The sequence below is a fragment of the Macaca fascicularis genome, chromosome 5, assembly GCF_037993035.2.
Source record: "Macaca fascicularis isolate 582-1 chromosome 5, T2T-MFA8v1.1".
In the NCBI taxonomy this organism is placed as follows: Eukaryota; Metazoa; Chordata; class Mammalia; order Primates; family Cercopithecidae; genus Macaca; species Macaca fascicularis.
The window spans coordinates 170,153,503-170,177,383 of NC_088379.1; the positions used below are offsets into that span (position 1 = coordinate 170,153,503).

General features: G+C 37.8%; 1 protein-coding gene and 1 pseudogene across 4 annotated transcripts in view; both read left to right on the forward strand.

Moving 5' to 3' along the window:
- Positions 1–23,881, forward strand: part of KLHL2 (kelch like family member 2) — a 112,734-nt gene that overhangs the window by 43,395 nt on the left and 45,458 nt on the right. For all 4 annotated transcript variants that reach the window (XR_010587064.1, XR_012435200.1, XM_005556238.4 and 1 more), the window contains one exon: positions 11,940–12,102. Coding sequence is in view for 2 of the 4 variants with exons in the window: in XM_005556238.4 (XP_005556295.1) it covers positions 11,940–12,102 (163 nt within the window). In the remaining 2 variants the exon portion in view is untranslated. The remainder of the gene's footprint in view (positions 1–11,939; positions 12,103–23,881) is intronic.
- LOC123573852 (U4 spliceosomal RNA) lies at positions 1,393–1,470 on the forward strand (annotated as a pseudogene).

The following is a 23,881-nucleotide window of genomic DNA, read 5'->3' on the forward strand; positions in this document are numbered from 1 at the left end:
ATTTGAGTTGGTGTGGAGACCACCCTTGGGTGATTGTAGTACCATGCTAAATCTTTGATTTAGAATCACCCATTCCATTGGTTTGACATGCAGTGGCTGGAGAAAAAGTTATGTATCTCCCAGCAGTGTCTATGGAGGGCTTATTGCTTTTCCATTTCTGTTTTATTTCTCTTATGAGATAGAAGTACTTTGTGAGTAAAAGGGTTTGGCAGATGAGGTACTTGGTAAACACAGGTTAAAACTTAAAAAAAAAAAAAAAACATAAATTCCTGAATCAAACCTTCAGGATTAGTGGTTGTTTATGATATAACCACGGGAACTTATATCATTGTAATGAATTTATCTGACATTCTAGCACCCAGAAATCAGTTACCTTGATATTTTATCACTTTACCTGATTAGTACTAATTTATTATTATTATCCAAATGCATAAAAATTTAAATTATTTACCATTTGAGTTTTGATGTTAATTGTATTTTATTATATTTTAAGTCTGAATTTGGAAATCCTCATAGTTTTAATCAAAATATTAGACCAACTAGAACATCCGGTCTCCATTCTAGTTAAATTATTTTTATTCAGTATAAGAATATAGAATAAAAAAAGTCTTATTTAAAATTTAATATGGAAAGGCCATTGAGGTCAGCTAGTTTGAGAAAACCTAGAAACCTTAGTATAAGAGCATCTAATAAAACTAGATGGATGTGAAACCCAAAGTGGTTTTTAAAAAATTTATTGTTCGGAGCAAGGCTAGGTACTCTAGAAGCAGTAGTAATTGAGTTACTTGTGGCTTTGTATTATTAAAATATATGGTCCTTGAAGTTGTCTCCACGACTGAATCATTTCGAGATTCATGTTTTAAGTAGTTTCATGTGGTACATAAAAGGCATTTATCTTGATGAACAAAAAATGACTCCATCCTGATTATGATTTAGCATATTATAACAGCGTCTTTGTAATTTGAACTAGAACAAGAAAAATAGAAACAATTCAAAGTCCTCATTAGAAATAAAGCCAGTTCAAAGTGGATTTTTCTTTTCTTGATTTGTGATGTTTGCCTCATGTTGTTTAGGTATGGAGCCTGTGTATAGGATAGCACATTTGTTTCAGGCTGGTTGCCAGTGTTCAGGGTTCGCCTCTCCAGTCCAGTCCAGGTGGTCACAGTCTACAGTTGTTAAATTATATGTTCTGGCATGTTTGGTTTGACACCAGCCAAAGGTTTTATAAACCCTAGCATTATTGACATATAGTCTTAAAAAATATTATTACCTCTTGGACCTTAACATCTTAATCTCATGGTTAGGTTAGTAAAATTAATGTGCTTCTGATAATCTGGTTTAAGTGTATTATGCCTTTTCTTAGGCTATATAGTTTATGAAAACTTTATTTCTAGCTTTTACAGTGGCAGTATCATAGCCAATGAGGTTTATCTGAGGCATGATTATTGCTAATTGAAAACTTTATTTCTTGGGAAAATAGAATATAGCTATATCGCTGACATAGATGCCCAAGTTACTGTTTTAAAATAAGTTTATCAATGCTAGTTTAGAAATTTGGTCATGTAAATGCATTTTTGCAGGATTGCCTCTTATTTTGGATTCTATCAGGTAGGATTATTATTTTCTATTTGAAAACTTATTTCATGGCTTATAAGTGCTGTCGGTTGACCTCTGGTTAATCTATTATGGATTTAAAGTACAGTTGTCCCTCAGTATCCATGGGAGGTTGGTTCCATGACTTCCCTTAGGTACCAAAATCTAAGCATGCTCTAGTCCCTGACATAAAGTGGCATAGTATTAATATTTGCATATAACCCATGCACATCCTCCTGTATACTTTTTTATTTTTTATTTTTTTGAGACGGAGTCTCGCTCTGTCACCCAGGCTGGAATGCAGTGGTGCGATCTCGGCTCACAGCAACCTCCGCCTCCTGGGTTCAGGCGATTCTCTTGCCCCAGCCTCCTGAGTAGTTGGGATTACAGGCACCCACCACCGTGCCTGACCACTTTTTGTATTTTTAGTAGAGATGGGGTTTTGCCATGTTGGCCAGGCTGGTCTCAAACTCCTGACCTCAGGTGATCCACCCGCCTCGGCCTCCCAAAGTGCTGGGATTACAGATGTGAGGCACTATGTTCGGCCCCTCCTGTATACTTTAAATCATCTCTAGTTTATGTACAATACCTAATACAGTATAAATGCTGTGTAAGTAATCATTAATATGGTATGGTTTAGGGCATAATGACAGGAAAAAAGTTTGTACATAATCAGTACAGATGCACTATTTTTCCTGAATATTTTTGATCTGAGGTTGGTTGAATCCCATGGAGGGTTGACTGTACTTGATTGTTTTTCCCCTAGTGGGATATAATTTACATACCATAGATCTTAACTGTACAGTTTGCTAAGTTATAACAAATGTACAGATCTATTAATCCACACCCAAATCAAGGTATCGAGCATTTACAACCTCAGGTCTCTTCCCAATAAATCTCCCACTCCCTTTCCAGGCAGCCACTGATGTGATTTCTATTATAATAGATTAGTTTTTCCTGTTCTTGAACTTCATATAAATAGAATCATACAGAATATATTTCTTTTAAGGCTGATTTCTTCCTCATAACGTATTTGTGAGAGTCATCTATGCTGTTGTGTATTTCAGTAGTCATCCCTGTTTATTGATGAGTATGGCATTGTAAGGGTTTACTGCAGTTTAGCATGTTAATGGATACGTGTCTCCTCTGACTAGAGACAGGATGGGATATAGATCCAGTGCTGCCAGCTGTAGGAGTGAAGGATGCAAGGGCAGGAGCCAAGCCGTCATTAAAAAGACCAGTAGAACACTTTCTTTACTACGTCCACTATGTGTTAAAAATACTTGGTGTGGAAGTGTTCAGTAGTTCGTTCTGTTCGTGTCAACATTGTTTTATTTTCTAAGTTTCCTGAGATCAGAGGAGCTTGTTGTCCATTAAATTTTTCTAATATGATGATAGGTTAAAGCTGTGTGCCAAGTCCCTTTAATTTTATAATAGGATTGTTTCTTATAGCAAATACTTTAGAAATGTTAGTATTTTTAAAGCCATTATTAGTCTTTATTATTACTGATAACATTTCATCATGTGGATTTACCATATTTTACTTAATTGTTGCCATATTTTTAGATCTTTAGTTAGTTCTGGTTTCTTTCCTACTCTTATAAGTAATGCTAAAGTAAAAGTCACTTACGTATCTTGTTCCATTTTTTGAACTTTTTTCTCAAGGTAGATTTTCAGAAACATAATTTTAGGGTCAAATGTTTTGAACGTTTATATTTTTTGGTATCTATTGATCAATATTCCTTATTTTCTAAGAGAGTTGATTAGTTTATAGGGACAACAAAAATATGCTAAGGGACAAGGCTTACTATACTTTAGTTTGAATACATATTGTCTGGAAACATTTTGTTGTTTGAATTGGGAGGTGCTAGAAAGAAAAGTAAAAACATTTTGTATCGTAGTTATAAACTCTCATGGTTCTATATTTATTTGGTAACAAATGAGGCATCAAATACATTTCTCATTTTTGTATGCTATGTTTCTTCTTTTGCAAATTTTTCCCGATTACATCTTTTATGTTGAGAATATTTGATCAAAAAAGGAAGCTATCTATATTGTGAATGATCTGGGATAAAACGTCTTCTTATGCGGGAGAGAGTAAATCTTGCTGTTCCATTCACATGGGGTAGAATGTTTAATCCAAGAAAAAAAGCCTTGAGTCAGAGCTGATGTACTACATGGTCATTGCCAGGCATTGTGTTAAATGGCTGACTGACATTTAATTTTTCAGCAACCTTGAAAGGTAGGTGGTGTCTTCATTATCCATTTGAGCCACTGTCAAATAAGTTGGACTTTTAAGAGAAACCTTGGGTTAAAAGTAGTAGAAGTAGCAAGTGGAAAAAGGACAGTGTAGGAGAGATGGCTTTCAGTCTGCCTGAGGCCGCTTTGCCCCCAAATTTGTTCTCTCCATACTACCTTTGCTTTTCTACTTCATTAATTATAACATTGGAAATTCCACCAATTGCAGTTGTATTCTGCTTAAAAGTCAACCTCTCTTAAAATGTTAAAAACCCCTAGAAGGGATTTATTCTGGAAGATCTTGTGTTATTAGCCTTTAATATGAGCTAATAAGACAGTTTTTTGTGTGGGGGGAGGTTGTTGTTTTTGTTTTTTTTAAACTCTAGGACATACCTATTCCTAGGGGTGGAGTGTTGGGAGGAGGCAGGCGAGGTTGCATGTGGGGTACAGGAACGAAGGAGGAAGAGAGTTTCCTTCCTCTTTCTGGGATGTAGGGGGCTGGCCCGGTGCAGAGTTTTGACACAGGAAATGTTTGTCCTTGGCATCCTGCCATCTCCTTATTCATACTTCTACCTCTCAAAACCCTACGCCTTGGCCGCAAAACCCAGCCCTCTGCTCTGCGCATCCAACCATGACTCTCCACCCAGATCTGCCTTTCTTGTCACTAAGTGTTTCATCTTCTAAACGCATCACCCTTGCCTGCCTCCTCCCCACACTCCTCCCCAAGCTCCCCCTTGCAGGATAGCTACGGCTAGCTGAGTCAAAAACAACAGCAACAACAAAAGCTGTCTTTTCATGTTTGCATGTTTTCTTAGCTATCTGGAAGTTATATGTATATGGAGCAATCAGAACCCTTGGTAGTCTCTTCCTACTAAACAAACTGCTAATGGCTCAGGATTTGAAAGACATACTACATAAATTATTTCTCCCTATGGAATAAATGCCCAAGCTGAAAATAAACTACAGATCCTAATAGCCAAGCAGAAGGAGTATACTTGTCTAAGCGAAACATCTTATATGTAATTTGGCTTGTCAAACAATGTGAAGTAGAATGAAAGCATCTTACTTTAAAATGTGCAGCTGGTGTGAGAATGTCACACGGATGCTAATTGTTTGGCTTGGTGTCTTCTGTTTCTCATGCTCTATAGTGTCTTCACTCATCATTGGTGGCTTCTCCCCCCGTTTCCTTGTTCATTGCAGAAAGCATAAAATGTGCAGGCTTATATTTGTCTCCATTGGTTGGAAATCAACATATACAAATAAAAAAGTTTTTTTTTTTTTCCTATTTTACAAAATGACAACATTTTAAGTTAGATTTATTTAATCAGGGGGCTCTGTCCTTCTACTTCATGTTTCTCCAAACTCTAAAGCTGTTGCTGTTCACCGAACAGGAAGAGTAACGTATGGAGCCTGGTGACTGTTCTACAAAACACTGGCTTGATGATCAAAGGTCATTCAGACTCCAAAGGCCTTTCAACACGCCAAAGTGAGGCAATCTCTAGTGAGTGGAGGGTAGTATTTCCCGTAGAAGCCACAGTCCGTATATAGCTCCCCTTAGCCTTTGTTATATTTGCTAGCATTGTAGAAATCCAGAAAGACATTCCTTTACTTGCTTCTCCCTGACATTCTTTTAAATAATGTTTGACCATTTCAATGGTACATAGAAAATGTACCGCTTAACAAATACATAAAATCTAACAAATACATAAAAATAAATAGGAAATGTTGGTATCACACCTAACCAGAGACAAACCCTATTAACAATTGTGGTATAGCCTCTAGTACTGTCTGTTGTTATGTACACATGCGTTTACCCAAAAAAGGGGTCATACTGTAGATTCTTTTAGAAACTAGCTTTTTATATTAAATGTGTTAGAAATATTTTTCCAAGTCATTAAATATTTGTCTACTGTATCTCTTTTAAGAGCTGCAAAATATTCAGTTTCACTGATATTATAGAATTGACTTCATTTTTCTCTTGTTATTGGACATTTAAGTTCTTTTCAATTTTTTATATTTTAAACAGCACTATAATTAATAGTTCTATAGCTAAGTAGATTCACATTCACAGTTTGTTCCATTGTGTGATATAACAGCTTGGGGTTCTTCTGCAAGCAAGGCTTCTGTGCAGTTCATTTATTTGGGAAGTGATCCCAAGGAGCCACAGTAAGTGAATGGAGCACTTGAGCTGGAAAGGAGGGAAAACCAGTTCATAGGTGCAGTACAGAACTGGCCATAGCTACATGTGACAGGACCTTTGAAAGCCTTATGAAATGTGTCTCAGAACTGTCTTCTAAGAGAATACCAGGGGGAAGTATTTCTCTTCCTTTGATCCATTCTTCACTGGTCAAGGGTGGTCCCACAGCATTATTTCCCACATACTTCCAGATTGTGTGGGTATGAGCCCAGTGCATCACTGAAGTCCTAGGATAGGACGCCAGAGAGAAGTATGGGTGGGGGCTGGGGTGAGGCCCTGTTTCGTTACATCTTCAGAAAGGTGGTCAAAGCCTGCTAGGGCCTCGTTGCTGCAGTGGTGGCTTGAGCAAGAAGTAAGGCTGAGGGACTTTGTAGTAGGATACAAGAAGTGTCTGGTACACATACATTCCTGGAAACAGAGTTTGTAATTTTGTCTCAAAGGGCATGCAGAATTGTATCTCTTAAAATACAAATACACATGGGAGTCATAAAATTATGTTCAGGTTGATTCATTTATGAGGTACACATTCTAAGACCTGAGGATGCGGCAGGGGGCGAAACAGATGCAATCCTACTGCCACAGAGCTTACATTCCTCTGCAGGAAGATAGTAAACATGGGAACAAATACATAACATCAGTGCTGACAGCAGTAGGTGCTGGGAAGCAAATGAAATGAAGCAGTGCTGTTAGTAGTGACTTGAAAGGGACCGAGCCCATGCTGAGAACACAAGGTTCTCATGATTTTAGATGGCACACAGATAACCTCAGAGTGAAGAGATTCGGGGTTGGGTCGATGGAATAGAACTAAAGGAGAAGGATGTAGGAAGCAGGGGCGAGGGCCTCTTTACAGTCACTGTGTGCTTTACATTTTTCCTAGAGGCACATATACCCAAGAGAGATTTTGGCTTTTGGATTGTGGCCTTCCCTCAGTATATATGCTATATGGAATTTAATCATTCTTCGATTCTTAGAAAATATCATTAATATTCAAAATATATAGCAAATTGTAATTGCTTCATCTTTGATGTTTTGGAATATACTTCAGGATCATAGCGTGCCTTAGGGTTATTTTAAATCAATCTCAGGGTTAACACTAGTGCAGCACAAATAGATGGAAATTTCCATTACATGGTGACTGGGGGTTTATTGTATCAACGTAATTCTACTTCGTAGAAGAAGCAGCACTGTTCACCTATTCCTTTGCTTTAGAGAGCTCAGAAAACAAGTTTCAAAGACATAAATTTATTCATTTGACCTTTTAGTTACAATGCCCAAGATATTTTTGTGACCTAAATAGCAAAGTAAGAACATTGCTAGGTGTTTCTCACATTTGTTACCACTAGTACAATTTATCCACTTCAGTAGAAAATAAGCCATGGGATTATGATACCTCCAGATTAAAGCACATTCTTCTTTTTCAGTGATATGTAAAACCACAGATCAGAATTATATTGGATATCGAAAGATTAGAATATTAAATCTGATCTCCTAAATCAGGGTTTTCCAAATTCTGATCACTTGTAATCATTTGTGTGCCAGCTTCAAGATTTTGCTATATTCTACAAGTGCTGATGCTATTACATTTTTAATGTTTTTCTCTACAGTGAGTCAATTTTTGCTTAAATAAGTTTACTTGAGAAGGAATGTTTATATTATTGTATTATTGAAATAAATGGAAAATAACTTTAAGAAATATATTTCTAACTATGAACCTATATTCTTTTTGTTTGTTTGTTTGTTTGAGAAGAGTCTCACTGTGTTACCCAGGCTGGAGTGCAGTGGCGTGATCTTGGCTCACTGCAACCTCCGCCTCTCGGGTTCAAATGATTGTCCTTCCTCAGCCTCCCAAGTAGCTGGGATTACAGGTGTGCACCACCATGCCCAGCTAATTTTTGTATTTTTAGTAGAGATGGGATTTCACTATGTTTGCCAGGCTGGTCGTGAACTCCTACTCCTGACCTCAAATGATCTGCCCACCTTAGCCTCCCAAAGTGCTGGGATTACAGGTGTGAGCCACCAAGCCCTCCCTGAACCTATATTCTTGACTATTGATGCAAGACGTTTATCTGTACGTCATCTAAAATCATTATACACATTTGGTTAGTACTGCTGTCATAGCAGGCTTGGCCTGTCCCATACCAGGTGTATGACCTTTAGCAAGTTACCCAACTTCTTTTTTTTTTTTTGAGACGGAGTCTCGCTCTGTCGCCCAGGCTGTAGTGCAGTGGCCGGATCTCAGCTCATTGCAAGCTCCGCCTCCCGAAGTTACCCAACTTCTACCCTCTGTATTCACTTGTGTACGATGGAGATAATGAGATATTATTGTCTGACAAGTACTTAGCACAGTGCCTGATGTAGTAATTACTCAGTAAATGGAAGCAACTGCCATAATGTATTGTTGAAGTGGTTGTTGCCTTTGTTATTATTCATGGAAAGGACAGTGTTGGAGATTTAGAAATTATACAAATACTTCCATTCTGCACCTAAATTTGGGGTCGAAGGTATTAGAACAGTAGACCAAAGAGTTGACCAATTTAATTATATCCCTAGCTTTCCATGACTCGCTGTATGACTTGGTCAAGCCGTTTAACCCCTCTAGGGTGTGGTTTCTTCATCACACAAATTAGGAGGTTTGATTTGATTTGATCTGAAGACATTCAGCTTGCAGGGTGCCAGCTGTTTGAGTGGTTTTGATCATGGGATGTGGTTCATCTGAAGTCAGAGCATTTTAAATTTTGTTTTAAGTGGCTATTTGACACACAAAATAAGCTAGGAGTTGATGTGGCCCCAGCTGTTTTCCTGTTTTCATTATGAGTGACTGATGGTCACGAGGCGTCATGTTAGCAAGCTGGGTCAATTAGTAATTGCTTTTGAAGCTGTATATAATTAATTACATAATTATGAGCTATTGAAGTTTAGTTCTAGTAAAACTACATCATAAAACCAAGGCAATTTCAAAAGATTTTCTGACAAAAGAAAAATATGAACAAACTTTTTGTACATTTGACTTACCTTTATTTTATGTGTAATATATATTTGTCAAGCATGTAACACTTTTCACAATAAAAATTATATGTGAATATAATCTAGCCACGCGGACCACTGTTGAAATAACTTTTATATTTCTACCTAGATGACTTGTTATGCCCCTTCCAGATAGGAGAATCTACAGTTTTATGAATTTCAATCTCCTAATAAGGTAGATCTGAACTTGGTAATGATTAAGTTCAAATCAATAAAGCCAAATAAAAATTTAAAAGCCTGCTATAAATATATACATATATATAAGTGTGGGTGTATATGTTAGTATAATATACCAACGACTATTTTTTTTTCACTCAGGAATATATTTTAGAAATTATCTCATTTATTTCCTCTTTTGTTTGAATGACTGCAATTGAATAGATGATTCCAATTGTTTAATCAATCTCCTTATGATGGACATTTGGGCTTTTTTCTAACTTCTGTTATCCACAATAATGCTGTAATGAATGTCTTACACGTGAGATTTTGTGCATATGTTAGCATATCTATAGGTTAAATTGCTGGGTCAGAGGACATGTGCATTGGTAATTTTGAATTTGAAATAAACAAATTATTCTTCATGGAGGTTGGACCAATGTGTGCTCCCACCAACAATGTGTAAGTGAGCCTATTTTCTGCCCAACCACTTTTTCCTCATCATTCTGTGTGACCAAACAATTTAAATATTACACTGTTTTCTCTAGGAAAATGCTAATTAGAGGGGCGATCATACTGTTTGTGCAGATTTCACAGAGATTGAATATTACACTGAAGACCACTTTCTAAACTATATGTAGAAATTTAATTTGCTGAATTAAATGGTTAAGCATCTTGGAACGCACTTTATATTGCTTTAGAGCGCAATTACACTGGCATGGAAAAACCTGCAATTTGAAAATTATCAACAAATTAAAGCCTTCTGTGGATATTCTCATAATGAAACCTACTATACATATCATGCAAAAAGTTTTGCTGTAACATTATTTATACTTTATTTTCTATTTTTATTTTTATTTTTTGAGACGGAATCTTGCTCTGTCACCCAGGCTGGAGTGCAGTAGTGTGATCTCGGCTACTGCAACCTTTGCCTCCAGGGTTCAAGTGATTGTCCTTCCTCAGCCTCCTGAGTAGCTGAGACTACAGGTGTGTGCTACCACACCCGGCTAATTTTTGTATTTTTAGTAGAGATGGGGTTTCACCATGTTGGCCAGGTGGTCTCAAACTCTTGACCTCAAGTGATTCACCTGCCTCGGCCTCCTAAAGTGCTGGGATTACAGCTGTGAGCCACCACGCCTGACCTATTTTTCTTAAACTCAGAAGGAAAAGGCCTTATGTCTAGATACTGTTTCTATTTTTTCTTGAGCCTTTAGGTTGACGGGTTAAAGCTTCTGTGCTTCCTTTAAGAAAGTCAGAAGTTTGTTACAGAGAGATGTGAATGATGTCTTTCTTTTCTATGTTTAGGACTTATTCCATAGATTTAGGAAAGTCATATAGTCATAAACCATTATTATTTTTCTGTCTTTGGGCTACAGTGTAACATATATGAAAGTCAGTTTCTGAAGGAACTTAGGGTTTTTTTTAACGCTAATGTGGTCTTTTCTAAAATTTACCATTGTTCGAATAGTTGGAGGTTTGTTTGTGGGGTTTCTTTGGCTTTTATGAAGGATCACCAGATATTCAATAACTTTTTTTTGAAGTTTTTCTCCTTAATTTGACTTTCAAATATGGTCCTTTATATAGCACTGTAATAATTCACTTACAAGGAAAAATATTTTTCTGTTATTGACTTATTTGAAAAGCATTTGTAGTGTTGGATATAGTATTTATAGTGAAGATAGTGGTTCAATCCCACAGAATAACCTGTAATTAATATAAAATTACTTGGGGTTATTCAAATAAAACGCAAATTAAAAAGTTATTAGATAATCACCTATTACATTTTCCTTGTTAGCACATATATTACATTCTAGAGAAACTGTCTGCTTATAGGTAGAGGCTGTTGTTGAATTTTAAATTGTTCTACCCCGTAAGGAAAGCAGTTGTTATGATACTCACACAGTGGAAAAACAGGCCTTCAGCAAAATGAGGCTTTGTTGTGATATGGATTACTCTGGGGCCACTCCTTCCCCACAAATCACTGAAACGCATGACTGCTTGAACTAGGAGAACAAAACCATTTTCATTGAATCACAGCACCCCCTAGCATCCTAATAATTTACAGGTTTGTTTTGTTGTTGTTGTTTTTGTGTGTGTGTGTGGTTTTTTTTTTTTTTTTTTTTTTTTTTTGTGATGGAGTCTCACTCTGTCACCCAGGATGGAGTGCTGTGGGGTAATCACAGATTACTGCAGCCTCAACCTCTCAGGCTCCAGTGATCCTCCCACCTCAGCCTCCTGAGTAGCTGGCACTACAGGTACGTGCCACCACACCAGGCTAATTTTTGTATTTTTTGTAGAGATGAGGTCTTGCTATGTTGCCCAGCCTGGTCTCAAACTTCTGAACTCACGCGATCCTTCTGTCTTGGCCTCCCAAAGTGCTGGAATTACAGGTGTGAGTCACCATGCCCAGCCAAGAATTTGTGTTTTTAGAAGTCAAAGAAACATTTTTGTTTATGCTTATAAAACAAACCATGAATCTAATAAGATCTGATATCTCATATTCTTCTGACCAAGGAGAAGAGACCTTTGAAAGATTCCATGGAAATTATGGGGACTGTGAAGAGTCATCATTGTTTTTGAAAATAATTGTTACGTTTGTTTTCTATGGAATATAGGGGTATGAATGCAGATAATAAACTATGGCTGAACCTCTTGTGTCCTGTGTAGAAGTGGTCAGAGAGACAGTGTTTTTCCAGCCAAGTGCCTAAGAATATTAATGTGTGTGTTGCAGGTACTTCTCCCAGCAGCTGGTCTCTTACAGTTACAGGATGTGAAGAAGACTTGTTGTGAATTTTTGGAATCCCAGCTTCACCCTGTCAACTGCTTAGGAATCCGGGCTTTTGCTGATATGCATGCATGTACCGACCTTCTGAACAAGGCCAACACCTATGCAGGCAAGTGGAGTAGACCTCAGCTGAATTTGGGAGGAACTGGCTTGATTTTTGGTATGATTCCACAGTGGTCTCTGGAAAGTCATGTCATATTTCTGTGTGTGTGTATATGTGTATATATGTCTGTGTGTATATATATATATAACATTTTCTTTATCCACTCATTGGCTGATGGGCACTTAGGTTGATTCCATATCTTCGTAATTGTGAATTGTACTGTGATAAACATACACATCCAGGTGTCTTTTTGATATAATGATTTCTTTTCCTTTAGGTAGATACTCAGTAGTGAAATTACTGGATTGGATTTTAATTCTTTGAGGAATCTCCAAACTGTTTTCCATAGAGGTTATACGAATTTACATTCCTACCAGCAGCGTATAAGCATTCCCGTTTCACCACATCCACACCAACATCTATTGTTTTTTCACTTTTAATAATAGCTATTCTGGTTGGGGCAAGGTGGTATCTGGCTGAGGTTTTAATTTGCATTTTCCTGATGATTAGTGATGTTAAGCTTTTTTTTCCATGTTTGTTGACCATTTGTGTATCTTCTTTTAAGAAATATCTGTTCATGTCATTTGTCCACTTTTTGATGGGATTATTTGTTTTTTTCTTGCTGACTTGTTTGAGTTCCTTTTAGATTCTGGATATTAGTCCTTTGTCAGAGGTATAGTTTGCAAATATTTCCTCCCATTCTATAGGTTGTATGTTTACTCTGGTGATTATTTCTTTGGTCTTGTGGAAGTTTTTTTTTTTTTTTTAATTAGGTCCCAGTTATTTATTTTTGTGTTTGTCACATTTGCATTTGGGGTCTTTGTCATAAATTTTTTTGGCCAGTGCCCAGAAGTTTTTCCTAAGTTTTCTTCTAGAATTTTCATGGTGTCAGGTCTCAGATTTAAGTCTTTAATCCATCTTGGGTTAATTTTTATATGTGGTGAGAGATAGGAATACAGTTTTATTCTTCTACATGTGGCTATCCAATTTTCCTAACACCATTTCTTGAATAGGATGTGCTTTCCCCAGTTTATTTATCTGTTTTTAATACTTTAGGTTCTATGGTACATGTGTACAACGTGCCGGTTTGTTACATAGGTGTACATGTGCCATGTTGGTTTGCTGCACCCATCCACTGGTCATTTACATTAGATATTTCTCCTAATGCTATCCCTCCCCCAGCCTCCCATTGCCCCGACAGGCCCTGTTGTGTGACATTTCCCATTCTGTGTCTGTGTGTTCTCATTGTTCAACTCCCACCTATGAGTGAGAACATGTGGTGTTTGGTTTTCTGTCCTTGTGATAGTTTGCTGAGAATGATGGTTTACAGCTTCATCTATGTCCCTGCAAAGGACATGAACTCATCTTTTTTTAATAGCTGCCTAGTATTCCATGGTGTATATGTGCCACATTTTCTTAATCCATTCTATCATTGATGGACATTGGGAGGTTCCAAGTTTTTGCTATTGTGAATAGTGCCGCAATAAACATATGTGTGCATGTGTCTTTATAGTAGCATGATTTATAATCCTTTGGGTATATACCCAGTAATGGGATGGCTGGGTCGAATGTTATTTCTAGTTTTAGATCCTTGAGGAATCGCCACACTGTCTTCCGCAATGGTTAAACTAATTTACACTCCCACGAACAGTGTAAAAGCATTCCTATTTCTCTACATCCTCTCCAGCATCTGTTATTTCCTGACTTTTTAATGATCGCCATTCTAACTGGCCTGAGATGCTATCTCATTGTGGTTTTTGATTTGCATTTCTCTGATGACCAGTGATGATGAGCATTTTTTATATGTCTGTTGGCTGCATAAATGTCTTCTTTTGAGAAGTGTCTGTTTATATCCTTTGTCCACTTTTTGATAGAGTTGTTTTTTTCTTGTAAATTTGTTTAAGTTCTTTGTAGATTCTGGGTATTAGCCCTTTATCAGATGGGTAGATTGCAAAAATTTTCTCTCGTCCTGTAGGTTGCCTGTTCGCTCTGATGATAGTTTCTTTTGCTGTGCACAAGCTCTTTAGTTTAATTAGATCCAATTTGTTAATTTTGGCTTTTGTTGCCATTGCTTTTGGTTTTAGTCATGACGTCTTTGCCCATGCCTATGTTCTGAATGGTATAGCCTAGGTTTACTTCTAGGGTTTTTATGGTATTAGGTCTTACATTTAAGTCTTTAGTTCATCTTGAGTTAATTTTTTTATGGAGTGTAAGGAAGGGATCCAGTTTCAGCTTTCCACATATGGCTAGCCAGTTTTCTCAGCACCATTTATTAAATAGAGAATCCTTTCCCCATTGCTTGTGTTTGTCAAAGATCAGATGGTGGTAGAGGTGTGTTGTTATTTCTGAGGCCTCTGTTCTGTTCCATTGGTCTATATCTCTGTTTTGGTACCAGTCCCATGCTGTTTTAGTTACTGTAGCCTTGTAGTATAGTTTGAAGTTAGGTAGTGTGATGCCTCCAGCTTTGTTCTTTTTGCTTAGGATTGTCTTGGCTATGTGGGCTCTTTTTTTGTTTCCATATGAAATTTAAAGTAGTGTTTTCCAATTCTGTGAAGAAAGTCAGTGGTAGCCTGATGGGGATAGCATTAAATCTATAAATTATCTTGGGCAGTATGGCCATTTTCACAATATTGACCTTCCTAATCATGAGCATGGAATGTTCTTCCATTTGTTTGTGTCCTCTTTTATTTTGTGAGCAGTGGTTTGTAGTTCTCCTTGAAGAGGTCCTTCATATCCCTTGTAAGTTGGATTCCTAGGTATTTTATTCTGTTTGTAGTAATTGTGAATGGGAGATCATTCTGATTTGCTCTCTGTTTGTCTATTATTGGTGTATAGGAATGCTTGTGATTTTCACACATTGATTTTGTATCCTGAGATTTTGCTGAAGTTGCTTATCAGCTTAAGGATATTTTGGGCTGAGACAATGGGGTTTCTAAATATATAATCATGTTATCTGGAAACAGACAATTTGACTTCCTCTCTTCCTAATCGAATACCCTTTATTTCTTTCTCTTGCCTGATTGCCGTAGCCAGAACTTCCAACACTATGTTGAATAGGAGTGGTGAGAGAGGGCATCCTTGTCCTGTGCTGGTTTTCAAAGGGAGTGCTTCCAGTTTTTGCCCATTCAGTATGATATTGGCTGTGGGTTTGTCATAAATAGCTCTTAGTATTTTGAGATATGGTCCATCAATACCTAGTTTATTCAGAGTTTTTAGCATGAAGGCTATTGAATTTTGTTGAAGTCCTTTTCTGCATGTATTGGGATAGTCATGTGGTTTTTGTCGTTGGTTCTGTTTATGTGATGGATTACGTTTATATGTTTGCATATATTGAACCAGCCTTGCATCCCAGGGATGAAGCCCACTTGATCGTGGTAGATAAGCTTTTTGATGTGCTGCTGGATTTGGTTTGTCAGTATTTTATTGAGGATTTTTCCATGGATGTTCGTCAGGGATATTGGCCTAAAATTCTCTTTTTTTGTTGTGTCTCTGCCAGGCTTTGGTATCAATATGATGCTGGCCTCATAAAATGAGTTAGGGAGGATTCCCTCTTTTTATATTGATTGGAATAGTTTCAGAAGGAATGGTACTATCTCCTCTTTGTACCTCTGTTAGAATTTGGCTACGAATCCATCTGGTCCTGGACATTTTTGGTTGGTAGGCTATTATCGCCTCAATTTCAGAACCTGTTATTGGTCTATTCAGAGATTCAACTTATTCTTGGTTTAGTCTTGGGAGGGTGTATGTGTCCAGTAATATATCCTTTTCTTCTAGATTTTCTAGTTTATTTGCATAGAGGCATTTATAGTATTCTCTCATGGTAGTTTGTATTGCTGTGGGATTGGTGGTGATATCCTCTTTATCATTTTTTATTGCGTCTATTTGATTCTTCTCTCTTTTCTTCTTTATTAGTCTTGCTAGCAGTCTATCAATTTTGTTGATCTTTTCAAAAAACCAGCTCCTGGATTCATTGATTTTTTTTTGAAGGGTTTTTTGTGTCTCTATCTCCTTCAGTTCTGCTCTGATCTTAGTTATTTCTTGCCTTCTGCTAGCTTTCGAATTTGTTTGCTCTTACTTCTCTAGTTCTTTTAATTGTGATGTTAGCGTGTCGATTTTAGATCTTTTCTACTTTCTCTTGTGGGCATTTAGTGCTATAAATTTCCCTCTACACACTGCTTTAAATGTGTCCCAGAGATTCTGGTACGTTCTGTCTTTGTTCTCAATGATTTCAAAGAATATCTTTATTTCTGCCTTCATTTTGTTATGTACCCAGTAGTCATTCAGGAGCAGGTTGTTTAGTTTCCATGTAGTTGTGTGGTTTTGAGTGAGTTTCTTAGTCCTGAGTTCTAATTTGATTTCACTGTGGTCTGAGAGAGAGTTTGTTGTGATTTCTGTTCTACATTTGCTGAGGAGTGCTTTACTTCCAATTTGTGGTCAATTTTAGAATAAGTACGATGTGGTGCTGAGAAGAATGTATATCCTGTTGATTTGGGGTGGAGAGTTCTGCAGATGTCTATTAGGTCTGCTTGGTCCAGAGCTGAATTCAAGTCCTGGATATCCTTGTCATTAATCTTCTGTCTCGTTGATCTGTCTAATATTGACAGTGGGGTGTTAAAGTCTCCCATTATTATTGTGTGGGAGTCTAAGTCTGTTTGTAGGTCTCTAAGGACTTGCTTTATGAATCTGGTTGCTCCTGTATTGGGTGCATATACATTTAGGATAGTTAGCTTTTCTTGTTGAATTGATCCCTTTACTATTATATAATGACCTTCTTTGTCTCTTTTGATCTTTGTTGGTTTAAAGTCTGTTTTATCAGAGACTAGGATTGCAACCCCTGCTTTTTTGTTTGTTTGTTTTCCAGTTGCTTGGTAGATCTTCCTCCATTCCTTTATTTTGAGCCTGCATGTGTCTTTGCATGTGAGATGGGTCTTGTCAGTACAGCACACCGATGAGTCTTGACTCTTTATCCAGTTTACCAGCCCGTGTCTCTTAACTAGGGCATTTAGCCCATTTACATTTAAGATTAATATTGTTATGTTTGAATTTGATCCTGTCATTATGATGTTAGCTGGTTATTTTGCCTGTTAATTGTTGCAGTTTCTTCATAGCATCAATGGTCCTTACAATTTGGCATGTTTTTGCAGTGCCTGGTACCAGTTGTTTCTTTCCATATGTAGTGCTTCCTTCAGGAGCTCTTGTAAGGCAGGCCTGGTGGTGACAAAATCTCTTGGCATTTGCTTGTCTGTAAAGGATTTTATTTCTCCTTCACTTATGAAGCTTAGTTTGGCTGGATATAAAATTCTGGGTTGAAAATCTTTTCTTTAAGAATGTCAAATATTGGCCCCACTCTCTTCTGGCTTGTAGGGTTTCTGCCGAGAGATCTGCTGTTAGTCTGATGGGCTTCCCTTTGTGGGTAACCCGACCTTTCTCTCTGGCTGCCCTTAACATTTTTTCCTTCATTTCAGCCTTGGTGAATCTGACAATTATATGTCTTGGGGTTGCTCTTCTCAAGGAATGTATCTGTGGTGTTTCTCTGTATTTCCTGAATTTGAATGTTGGCCTGCCTTGCTAGATTAGGGAAGTTCTCCTGGATAATATCCTGAAGAGTGTTTTCTAACTTGGTTCCATTCTCCCCATCACTTTCCAGTACACCAATCAAACGTATATTTGGTCTTTTCACATAGTCCCTTATTTCTTGGAGGCTTTGTTTATTTCTTTTCACTCTTTTTTCTCTAATCTTGTCTTCTCATTTTATTTCATTAATTTGATCTTCAATCACTGATATCCTTTCTTCCACTTGATCGAATCGGCTGTTGAAGCTTGTGCATGCGTCACGAAGTTCTCTTGCTGTGGTTTTCAGCTCCATCAGGTCATTTAAGGTCTTCTCTATACTGTTTATTCTAGTTAGCCATTCGTCTAACCTTTTTTCAAGGTTTTTAGCTTTCTTGTGATGGGTTAGAACATGCTCCTTTAGCTCAGAGAAGTTTCTTATTACCGACCTTCTGAAGCCTACTTCTGTCAATTTGGCAAACTTATTCTCTGTCCAGTTTTGTTCCCTTGCTGGTGAGGAGCTGCATTCCTTTAAAGGAGAAGAGATGCTCTGGTTTTTGGAATTTTCAGCTTTTCCTCTCTGGTTTCTCCCCATCTTTGTGGTTTTAACTACCTTTTGTCTTTGATGTTGGTGACCTGCAGAGAGGGTTTTGGTGTGGATGTCCTTTTTGTTGATGTTGATGGCATTCCTTCCTGTTTGTTAGTTTTCCTTCTAACATTCAGGACCCTCAGCTGCAGGTCTGTTTGAGTTTGCTGGAGGTCCACTTCAGACCCTGTTTGCCTGAGTATCACCAGCAGAGGCTGCAGAATAGCAGATATTGCTGCCTCATCCTTTCTCTGGAAGCTTCGTCCCAGAGGGGCAGCCCTTTGTTTGAGGTGTCTGTCAGCCCCTACTGGGAGGTATCTCCCAGTCAGGCTACATGGGGTCAGGGACCCGCTTGAGGAGGCAGTCTGTCCATTCTCGGAGCTCAAACGCCATGCTGAGAGAACCACTGCTGTCTTCAGAGATGTCAAACAGGAACGTTTAAGTCTGCAGAAACTGTCTGCTGCCATTTGTTCTCCCCAGTTTATGTTTTTGTATGCTTTGTTGAAGATTGGTTGTTTGTAAATATTTACTTTATTTCTGGGTTCTCTATTCTGTTCCATTGATCCATATATCTACTTTATGCTAGTACCATGCTGTTTTGGTTATGATACCCATATATTAATATAATTTGAAGTCAGGTAATGTGATGCCTCTAGATTTGTTCTTTTTGCTTAGGATTACATTGGCTATTTGGGCCTTTTTAAAAAAATTCTGTATGCATTTTAGGATTTTTTTTTCTAATTCTGTGAAGAGTGATGGTGTTTTGATAGGAATTGCATTGACTGTAGATTTCTTTGGACAGTATGGTCATTTTCATGTTACTGATTCTTCTAATCTGTGAACATGGGATGTATTTCCATTTGTTTGTGTCATCTATGATTTCTTTAAGCAGTGTTTTGTAGTTCTCCTTGTAGAGTTCTTCACCTCCTTAGTTAAACATATTCCTAAGTATTTTATTTTATTTTGTAGCTATTGTAAAAGGGATTGAGTTCTTGATTTGATTCTCAGCTTGGTCATGTTGGTGTGTAGCAGTGCTACTGATTTATGTACAATGATTTTGTAACCTGAGGCTTTACTGAATTCATTTATCAAAGCTAGGTGCCTTTTGGAGGAGTCTTTAGGGCTTTCTAGGTATAAGATCATATCATTAGCAAACAGAGATAGTTTGATTTTCTCTTTTCTAATTCGGATGCCCTTTATTTCTTTCTTTTGCTTGATTGCTCTGTCTAGGACTTATGGAAGTTGCTAATTTGTTTTTAAACCATATTTCTGGAAGATAATTCGGGTAGAAGTTACAGTCCACCAACTGCCTGCAAGACTCTTCTTTGCATCTGTGAGACTCAATAGGAATAGTTCCTATGGAAGCTTCTGTGTTCACTGCTCCTTTAATAGGCTCTAGAAACTGTAACTTCCCCCAGCCTTCAAATGCAAGAGCCCTTTGTCTAAACTCTGCTTCAGTGTGCTTACTCTGATGAGTAAGAAAGCTTTTGGTACATAGATCTGGGTAAGGGAGAATACACGTGCGTATATATATGTGTGCCTCTGCCTGCACAGAGCATTGGACAGTAGTAGTCCTAGAATCCCTATTTCATTTACCAAATAAATAACGGTTCAAAGTGGTTAGTTGAAAAAACAAAAACACAGTGCTTCACTAAAGTACAGTAGGTCCAATAAATTTAGACTTTGTTGATTTCTATTGGGTGGCCTGATGGCCTAACTGCCCTTTAGAAAATTATTTCAGTGAAAAAATGTGATCTGAGTTCGAGGAAGCCGATTTACAGATGAGCTTTTAGAACACAACCCTTCTGTAAGTTGGGGAATGCCTGTAGTGTTTGACAATATTCATGCAGCCCTTTTGAATAGGATGAAGCATTTCATGAAAAATCAAAGACAAATATGAATTTATTGGTGTGTTCCAATGCAACCAATTCTGTTCAACTAAGTAGGAAATATTACTTCTAAATTCAGATTCCATTAACTGCTAGACTTAATGCACCTGTTATAGGTGACTTCTATTAGGAAAACCAAGAAAACTTTCATATTTTTAGATATTTTTTGCTGCATGAAACAATCACTGTTTAACATTTTATCTTTCCTGGGCTGCCAGTTGTCTCTGTAGTGCTTGATAAATGTTACTGACTGCTAATGAGGAGAGGAGGGTCAGTGCCTGGGGAGAGAATGAATAAAGTAGGATTAATGTACAGGATATCCAAACATAATTCATATGATATACTAGAACTCTTAATTTTGCCCGTATTAGAAGCAACTCATTCACTGTGTTTTTAGGAGATCATTAGATTTTTAAAAATCTTTCTCTTATTTAAAATCTTAAATTTATTCTAGTATATTACAAAATATAAACAATTTTCCACCAAAATTAGAACACGTCTGTTTCTTAGTTTGTAGAGTCCTCCTTTGTAATTTTTCATGAAAAATTATTCACTTTCAGTAGTAAAATTTTTTTTTTTTTTTTTTTTTTTTTTTTTTTTTTTTGAGACGGAGTCTCACGCTGTTGCCCAGGCTGGAGTGCAGTGGCGCGATCTCGGCTCACTGCAAGCTCCGCCTCCCAGGTTCCCGCCATTCTCCTGCCTCAGCCTCCTGAGTAGCTGGGACTACAGGCGCCCGCCACCGCGCCCGGCTAATTTTTTGTATTTTTAGTAGAGACGGGGTTTCACTGTGGTCTCGATCTCCTGACCTTGTGATCCGCCCGCCTCGGCCTCCCAAAGTGCTGGGATTACAGGCTTGAGCCACCGCGCCCGGCCATCAGTAGTAAAATTATAAAGAAGCATTGATTTTTCATTTTTAATGCACTATATTTTGCATCTGAATCTAGCTTTAACATACCATGCTTCTGAATCTTGTATTTGCTTGAGTTTCTTAGGTTTTAGGTAACATTTTAAAACATCTTTCATTATGAAAAATTGCAAGCATGTACAAGAATAGAATAGTACTCATCATCCAACTTCAACAGTTGTCAACTTAGGGATAATTTTGTTTTAATTATAACCCTCATTACTCCCCTTCCCTTTTTTTATATGCAAACATTTTACTGAAGTCTAATGTACATATAGAAAAGTGCACAAATCATGTCTACAGCTTGAGGAATTTTTTACATCCTCTTGTATTATCTTGAAGCAATCACCATGCTTTAACTATGTGTTTCATCCTTGTATTTTAAACAAATGCCATTACAAAGACCGTGCTTGTATAATGAAACTTTCCATATCTTTGGTGTATTGATAACTAGTTGCAACAAACTTTCCAAAATAATCCAGAATAATACTATAAAACAGTTTGATATGGCTTGGCTGTGTCCCCCCTCCCCCCACCCCGATCTCATCTTGAATTCCCATGTGTGGTGGGAAGGACCCAGTGGGAAGTAGTTGAATCATGGGGGTAGGTCTTTCCTTTGCTGTTCTTGTGAGAGTAAGTCTCACAAAATCTGGTGGTTTTAAAAATGGGAGTTTCCCTGTATAAGCTCTCTCTGTTTGCCTGCTGCCATCCCGGTAAGACATGACTTGCTCCTCCTTGCCTTCCACCATCATTGTAAGGCCTCCCCAGCCACGTGGAAGTGTAAGTCCATTAAACCTCTTTCTTTTGTAAATTGCCTAGTCTTGCATATGTCTTTATCAGCAGTGTGAAAACAGACGAATACACAATTGTTCTTCATAGTGAAACTACCTGATTGTTGTTGACATTTTAAGCAAATAGGAGGTGGGGAGATAAGGAGTCCATGCAATAAGATGTCTATAGCTCCTTTTCTACCATAAACAAATAATTGTTGTTTAGGTGATTTTTGATTTGTCTTTAAAGCACTCTATTTGTCCAGAAAATTTACCCAAACCCTCAAATTACTTTCAAGTCAAATCACATAGCAGGTGAAGAACTCCAAGAGGGTGATGGGACACAGTGACAGTAAAGTTAATATTCTTTTTCTTTTTCTTTTCTCTATCATAGGCAGTAGGACTTGTGACAGGCTTTTCTAGGTAGGAAAGAAAAGAAGGAAGGGAAGAAATAAATAGCAATAGATGACTCAATACATACATACATATATGTATGTAAAGCAGAAGGGAGGAAAACAAGCTGAGGGAGAAAAGGATGGATAAGGAGAGAAAGCCTGCAGGACCTCAGGGTATTGTGTGGTCCATGGTGTGACTGCACATAAGAAGAGCACTCTCTATCCTTTGAAAACTCACCAGAGATTCTGGACATAAGAACTGCTTCATTTCTTTCTCTTGCCCATTGGAAACAAGCTTTTTAGAATTCATTATAATTAAATTAAATTGTGCAGGTATAATGAAAAAATTACAGTGTTCCATGGAGATCTCTTCCATGAACTCATGCTTATTTTTAATAACATCAGTATCTTTAGGGAAAGTAAAAATGTGAGCAACCAGATGGGTAGGTTAGAGACTGAGAGTAGGGGAGGACGTGGAATCCGCGCTCCTCACCCTCAGACGCTCTCGTGGCTTCAGCAGTGTGGCTCTGGCAGTGACAGCCTGTCACACTGACCACGCTGCTTCTCCAAGGTGTGGAGTGACAGCTCAGTGTGACCAGACCACCCAGGTTAAATGGCCTGTGGGCTGAGGCATGGTGTTCTGGACTATGGTCAGCCTTTGTTATACTCCTGAAAGATTTATTTTATTTTATTTTAGCTTAAAAAGCTGTATGAAATTATTTTTTGCATCATGTCTAAAAATGACATTTTTCTCAGTTAACCCCAAATGTACTGACTTATTCAGAGAGTGCTGGTTTGTGGACTCTTCTCATGTTTTTTGGGTGGTATCTATATTTTAACCATTTCTCAAATCATTAGCACCTTTATTTTTAGCATTTTGGGCAGGCCAAAAAAATGTACAGGAGGTAAAAATTGAACTCATCCGTTTAGATGCATTTTAATAGTTCTAGCAAAAGACCCTTTGGAAATTGGATTTTAATTGTAATCTGAAATATGAATTTTATTCAGTGTTTCTTATTGATAGCCAAGCACATTTAAGGGGAAAAAAAATTGTTTCAGATTTTTAGTCATTCCTATACCTCACCACTTCCCATACTGAAAATATGAGAAACTACTTAATACTAGTTCTAACTGATCTTTGGGGAAGTTTGTGGTATCATTTTCCTTTTTAAAATAGAGATGGGCTCTTGCTGTATTGCCCAGGCTGTTCTTGAACTCCTGGCCTTAAGCAGTCCTCCTGCCTTGGCCTCCCAGAGTCGAGATTACAGGCGTGAGCTACCACACCCAGCCTGACTGTCATTTTCAAGCTAGACCTGTAGCTGAAATTCTGGGCTTGGTAAGCACTCAGCATTCCTCAATAACAGGACTGCCTATGGAGAATTCCTTCAGAGCCAGGCATGGTGGCCCACACCTGCAATCCCAGCACTTTGGGAGGCTGAGATGGTCAGATTGCTTGAGGCCCAGAGTTCGAGACCAGCCCGGCCAACATGGTGAAACCTGGTCTCTACTAAAAATACAAAAAAAAAAAAAAAAAAAAAAAAAAAAAAGGAGCCAGGCATGGTGGCATGTGTCTGTAGACCCAGCTATTCAGGAGGCTGAGGCACAAGAATCACTTTAACTCAGGAGGCAGAGGTTGCAGTGAGCTGAGGTCGCACCACTGCACTCTAGCCTGGGTGACAGAAAGACTCTCT